The sequence below is a fragment of the Sander vitreus genome, chromosome 12 (assembly GCF_031162955.1).
Source record: "Sander vitreus isolate 19-12246 chromosome 12, sanVit1, whole genome shotgun sequence".
NCBI classification, from domain to species: Eukaryota; Metazoa; Chordata; class Actinopteri; order Perciformes; family Percidae; genus Sander; species Sander vitreus.
The window spans coordinates 29,838,551-29,845,451 of record NC_135866.1 but is presented as its reverse complement, the minus strand read 5'-3'; the positions used below and the strand labels follow the sequence as shown (position 1 = coordinate 29,845,451).

The 6,901-nt window shown below is 44.7% G+C and overlaps 1 protein-coding gene across 1 annotated transcript in view; it reads right to left on the bottom strand.

Moving 5' to 3' along the window:
- Nucleotides 1-622: 622 nt before the first annotated feature.
- LOC144527182 (uncharacterized) overlaps nucleotides 623-6,901 on the bottom strand; it is a 6,853-nt gene continuing 574 nt past the window's right edge. The window contains exons 2-4 of the mRNA XM_078265103.1: nucleotides 5,728-5,840; nucleotides 3,302-3,425; nucleotides 623-1,649 (exon numbers count right to left, since the gene is read on the bottom strand). Coding sequence (XP_078121229.1) covers nucleotides 880-1,649; nucleotides 3,302-3,425; nucleotides 5,728-5,840 — 1,007 coding nt within the window. The 3' untranslated portion in view covers nucleotides 623-879. The remainder of the gene's footprint in view (nucleotides 1,650-3,301; nucleotides 3,426-5,727; nucleotides 5,841-6,901) is intronic.

The window sequence follows — 6,901 nt, the reverse complement described above, 5'->3', positions numbered from 1 at the left end:
TGAAACAGCCCCGAAATCACCATCACCAAACTCCACCAGACTCCATGTAAATAATCAGGACTTTTATCAGCGTAAAACACACTTCATTCAAAGTCGACAGAAACTAAATAAAACTATCAAAAGCTGTCTTGGTTCATCTTTTCACTGTTCCAACAATCACCACTCTGGTTTGGTTGAAATAAACTCTTAATTCACCCATTTACATGTGGAGATATGCTGGCTCTATACACGGTAAAAGAACTGATTATTTACATGGAGTCTGGTGGAGATATGCTGGCTCTATACACGCTAAAAGTACTGATTATTTACATGGAGTCTGGTGGAAATATGCTGCTCTATACACGCTAAAAGTACTGATTATTTACATGGAGTCTGGTGGAAATATGCTGCTCTATACACGCTAAAAGAACTGATTATTTACATGGAGTCTGGTGGAAATATGCTGCTCTATACACGCTAAAAGAACTGATTATTTACATGGAGTCTGGTGGGTTTGGTGATGGTGATTTCGGGGCTGTTTCATGTTAAACTAAAAGGATCTTACTCTTTAACTAAAAGGTCTGTCTCTGTAGGGATCCTTTCATAATGTTGTCAGACACTTAGAATAATAATCTGAGTCTGTCAGTGGCAACAACAGAACTTTTAGTGGACGCTGACTGACGCTGAACAAATCTATATCCCAACTGCAGAGCTCTTGCTTAATACTGGACCACTGTCAAAGATTGTTGTTCCCATCAGTCACTTAGACATAAAACCATGGGAAAACAGGTTGAAAAATACAGAAGTTACCCATTAAATGATTCCAGTAACAGCAGTGAGGTTGTGGTCAATCACAGTTTGGCGTTCAGTAGCATCAGTGCACGTGTTTCAGTGTTTGTGTTAAACGTGAATGGCGCTCTGCTCGGCCACGTGGTGTTTCTGCTGATGGATCCTCAGGTTCTGCTTCCCGGCGAACCTCTTCCCGCAGTGCTCGCAGGCGAACGGCCGCTCCCCTGTGTGGACGCTCTGGTGCGTCTTCAGGTGTCCCGACTGCGTGAAGCGCTTCCCGCACTGGGCGCAGCTGTACGGACGCTCGCCCGTGTGGACGCGCACGTGCGTCTCCAGGCTCCGGGAAGACGTGAAGCACTTCCCGCAGTAGCTGCAGACGAAGCGCCGGTCGCCGCAGAACCTGTATCCGCCGAGACCGAGCGCCAAGGGGAAACCCGAAACGCTGTCCAGCAGCGCGGTCCGGTGAGGGGCGGGCGCCATGCTCGGCAGGCTCTGATTGGTCCACGAGGAGCATGGATCCGGCTCTGTGTTGTAGCGGAGGGAGCTGATCAGAGACGGGCCCCGCTTCAGCTCGGATGTCCCAGCGGGCAGCGGGGCGGCGAGGCTTCCTCCGGACCCGAGGGGGGCGGGTGTCCTCGTTTGGGCCGCAGGCGGAGCCTCACAGTCCGACTCCGAGGCCAAGTCGAACACGGCGTCTGGAGAGCGGCTGTCGGTGTGCCCTGAGGCGCCCGGAGACCCCGGTGCACTGTGGGATTCTTGGCGCTCTGCCGGCCCGTCGCTGCTCTGATCCCACAGCCTCAGGACGGCTGCCGAGGCGGGGGTCAGAGTCCCAGAGGGGCCTTCCTCGCTGTCGTCTGGATCTGGCAGCCGCAGCTCCGTTCCTTCAGAAACACAAATCAACAAACAGTTAGACAGTTTGAGTCCGGGGTGAGTCAACAGTCACTATTCTCAGGTGTATAGCGACTAGGGTTGGGTACCGAAACGCGGTGCCCTCCGACATAAACGGTAGTAAGGAGACTGGATAAGAACGAAAATTTCAGTGCCTGACTTTTTTTTTTTTTTCCAGAAGCATTGCTGCGCGGGACGCTACGTTACCGTTAGCTAGTAGCTGGATTAAACCCAACGTTAAAATGCTGACAGCTTACGTTAAGCGGTGTAAAGTGTGACTGCATTTCCCTGTAGAGGATTCCAACAGCAGGACGTAACAGTCTGACAGCAGCTGCCGTTGTCGGAAAAACAACAAAGACGGTGCGTTCACTTGAAACTCGCCAGCCTTGTGGTGCATTCAAAGTTATTGTAAAATACCCTTTTCCCACCTGGTGCTTGTTTTTGTCGTTTACCAGCAATTTACTGGTGAAATAAGTCATTGTTATAAGTTATAGTTATTACATTATTAATCAAGCATTTCATTTTGACCATATTGCCTTAGCAATAAACAAGCCGTTCTTTAATCTCGCCAACTGTCGTTTTGTGCTCCTTTTTTAATATTTTATATTCTATACATTATAAATAAATTATATACATTTCAGTTCAGGCACCGGCACCGTTTTAAAAGTATTGTTTTAGCACCGGTATCGGAAAAAACCCAAACGATACCCAACCCTAATGTTTTATTTATTTAAAAAGGGACAATGCACATCAATTGACATTTTCTGTTTACACTCAAACTGTAAATGTGCCAGAGTTAGCAAAAAAAGCTCATTTTCATCTGTAGTCCCTTGGCAGGTCAACACATCATCATATTACTTTAATACTAAAGAATACAAGAAAGATAGAAAACAAATTAAGAAAGAAGAAAGAAGAGAAAAGAGAGAGGGACAAAAACAATAATAATAATAATAATAATAATAATAATAAATACAATACAAAGAAGGGCAGTACCTAGGATGAGGTAAAGCAGCTACTGATGATTGCAGTTTTGAATCCATCTCTTGAGTGTGGTTTTAAATGATAGACAGCTGCTGCTTTCTCGGAGTTCAACAGGAAGGCAGCTCCGATAACTTGAGGCCCGGACTGAGAAGACTGTTTGGCCAAAATGACTGCGTCTATACTGTACAACGCAGTCTCCCCTGGTGGCTGCCCTAGGCGCCCTAGTCGCCCTGCCACTGCTGTTCTTCTGTTGTATAAAGTCACCCAGTGGTGGAGGTGCAAGCCCATGTAATATTTTGAAAATGAGGCGGGCATCTAGATAACGTACAAATAAGTTGTATTTAGTAGTGATATGGCAGTGATGATAGCTGATAGGTTTTTGATCTAGAACTTTTAAAGTTTGCTTCTAAAGGGTTTCTATTGGTTCTATTTCGACTAACTGTCATATGGGACTGGTCCAACATGAATAAATATGGACGGCGAGAATGGGACGCAGCGCTCCACAAAATAAAAAAAACCATTGCATACTTATTGCAACACTTTCGATATATTGCGATAACGATATTGAGTCGATATATCTTGCACCCCTAGTGAGTATGGCAGTGAATTACGTGTTAGCGCCTGGATAAATATGGAAACAATCGGTGTGTTTTTCCTCTCTTACCGTCCTGTGTGCGAAGCAGCTCGTCTGGGGCGTAGCTGGCGTTCGCCTCTTCTTTTACGGTTTCCTCCTTTATCAAAACAACATCTGGATCATTCGACTCCTCTGCAGCTCCTGTCAAAGAATCCTGAGGGTAGAAAACGATGAACACACCTGCCGTTTAACGTCCTGTTGTCCTCGGGTCAAACCTGACCCGTTTCCAAAAACTTTCTATATCAGAACTACGACAAAAGAACGTTGAAAAAAGTAAAAAATGTTGGAAAAAAGCTACAAAAACGGCAAAAAAAAAAAAAAAAAGACAAAAACATTTTATTTATTTTTTTAAACGCTGAAAAAAGTGACCAAAGAAATTGGAAAAAAGTGACAAAAAAAAACATCGTCAAAGGTGACAAAAACTTGTTAAACAAAGTGACAAAACAATTGGGAAAAAACATCGGAAAAAACATCGGAAAAAGCGACATAACAACATAATTAGAAAAATGCCAAAAAAGTGACCAAAAACATTTGAATAAAGGATTAAAAAAAAAATCTAAATTGTGCAAAAAAAATTATTCACATTCGAATCGCGATTCTTATGGTTACAGATATACCGAACCAGACGGTCACAGCACAATTAACCATTTATTTTTACCCAAAATGTCACTTACAGTGTGACATTTGTGCACCAAACCGCCTCCAAAAAGCAGCACACTTTAACAAAGGCAGCCGAGGTGATGCATTTAGGGCCAAATGATCTCTTTATACATTGCTCTGAAACTATTTTGAGCGTCACTGTAAAGAAAGCTGAGTTTGTTCTGCACATGTTGAATGAAACACACAGGGGTCCGTTATATGCAAATACCCTTAAAGGCTCTGACACACCACCCGAAAATCGGCCGTCAGACAGTCCGGCGAGGTCGGTGACTCGAGTCTGTTTGGGGTGTTCCGTGCCGTCGGCCTTCATTTTGGCCGACCTGACCTGCTGGGTCGGAGGGCGGGCAGTCGGACTCAATGACCAATCTGATTGGTGGAGAGCTAACCTGGAAATGACTAGCGGGATGAGCGTGACTAAGCCTCTCAAAATCTGACGAAAATCATTTAAACTGACCTTTGTTGATCTGAAATGAAGACTCAGCAACTGCACGGCCTGTTTCTCGCTTAAAATGTTTTCAGAAACACGTTTTGGTGAACTATCGTCGTAAAATAGGAGATCGTATTCCGAACAAAGCCGCCATTATGCCCGGTTTAAAAATCTGGGAGCAGCCAGACCCACGTGGCGCGTTCGTTCAATCAGCTGCCGGTTTTCATTTTTTGGGCGACAATACAGATGAGGGCCGCCTGCTGTTATGGAGACGTATTACGTCTCGCGCACGCGCAGAACGTACGCTCAAGTCGGCGTCGCTTCAGTGTGTTCTGAGGCACTTTTTCACCAACTCGGGGAGGCTGTCAGTCCGACTGCCTTTTCTGCCGACGGTCGGCCGTCTGGTCGGTGTGTCAAGGGCTTAAGAAGAAGATAATTCAAGAAGATATCTTAAAATGCCTTCAGCCCTCAGAGGGTTGAGTGCCTCAGTGGCTGTTTGAATTTGAGCCGTGCCGAAAACGCGTGCATGCTAGAAATAGAACCGATGCCTATTTTTCACGTGACACGCAACCTGTTTCCAGCGTTTCCAGGCAAAACAGAATACGAAAAGATGTTTATATGTCATTTTGATACAAATACATATTAATAAATGACATTTTGATGTTTGAAAGTCTCGAGGTTTTAACATACTGTAAATGCAATACAATAACATGGACGTTATTATCTCAGGAAAGGGAATTGAAATATAAAAGTATTGTATATATATATATATATATTGAAATATGTGCAAACAAATGTACTAAACACAAAAATATTGACAAAATAAAGTTGAAGAACACGCTATTATTTCATTTTATCAATGAGAAACATCCATGTGTACAGACAAGGCTAGCAGCAGCAGCGCCGCGTCAGACACCTTTCTGGTGTGAAATGACAGAAAACGGCACGCAGCCGCCACGCAACAGAAACTCCACGCTCACGCCCCGCAGCACGCCACGCAACAGAAACGCCACGCTCACGCCACAGAAACGCCACGCTCACGCCACGCTCACGCCATGCAACAGAAACGCCACGCTCACGCCACAGAAACGCCACGCTCACGCCACGCAGCCGCCACGCAACAGAAACGCCACGCTCACGCCACAGAAACGCCACGCTCACGCCACGCAACAGAAACGCCACGCAACAGAAACGCCACGCTCACGCCACGCAACAGAAACGCCACAGAAACGCCACGCAGCTGCCACGCAACAGAAACGCCACGCAGCTGCCACGCCACAGAAACGCCACGCTCACGCCACACAGCCAGTGTGCAGGAGGCCTAAGTGTTTGAGGAAATGTTGGGGAAACCCTTTGCATGTCCTCTCACCTGGCTGGTTGAAGACGTCGGCTCTGTCGTAGCCTCCAAAGCAGGGACCCTCCCACTGCTTTTGACATTTCCTTTTTGCTGTTTGGCCCCCACTGCAGCTGGTAACGCATGTTCTGGGTGAATAAACAAAAGGACAAGTTACTATCGGTTCAACATATGGGTTAAAGGAGACCACCGAGGGGCTCTGCAGGGGTTCTCATTGGGTTTCAGTGATCTCAGTGGGAGGCTGATTGCAGTAACGCCAGGTAAGTAGTAAGTACATACGTACTTACTGTGTATAATGAATGTGTAGTTAAGGTCAAGTCTTCAATTCGGCATATACAGGGGAGGGGGGGGGGGGTGTTTATATAAATAAATGGCAAGTTTGAGTTAAATCTCTCTTCTCACTTGCTGTAACTCTGTTGAACGTTAACTGCTGACTGTTCCTGTGATGGTTACAGAGACAGAGACAGTGGGACGGACAGCTGAGAAAGTTGACGTTGAGTGCTATTTTGAGTTGTATATCTATGCCGAATTTAGAGGTGCAACGATGAATCGATTAATTGTCAACTATTAAATTAATCGCCAACTATTTTGATAATCGATTAATCGTTTTAATGTCATTTTTTTATAAAAAAAAAATAAGATTTCTCTGATTCCAGCTTGTTAAATGTGAATATCTTCTAGTTTCTTCTCTCCTTTGGGACAGTAAACTGAATAGCTTTGAGTTTTGGAGAAAACATGACATTTGAGGACGTCCTCTTAGGCTTTAGGAAACACTGATCCACATTTTTCACCATGTCTTGACATTTTTATAGATAAAACAACTAATTGATTAATCGAGAAAATAATCGACAGAATAATCGACTATGAAAATAATCGTTAGTTGCAGCCCTAGCCGAATTACTAAATAATAGCCTGTCTGAGACAAAAACCGTATCGGAACACACTCACCATTGCCAATCAGTACGGAAACTTTAAAATGTACAGTTTTCCTATGGAGTTTGGTGTTTAGCGCTCTCGCTATAGACCATTTCAAAGTTGTAAACATAAACATTGTAAATGGCCCAAGTTGGTTTTCCGGTTGGCAGTGTGAATGACATCAACTGACAGAAAGGCTGTTGCTTAGCAATGGAATTCCATTGAAAAGGTCTAAATGTTACATATCGGGCCACCATCATCGGTGTCATTGTCA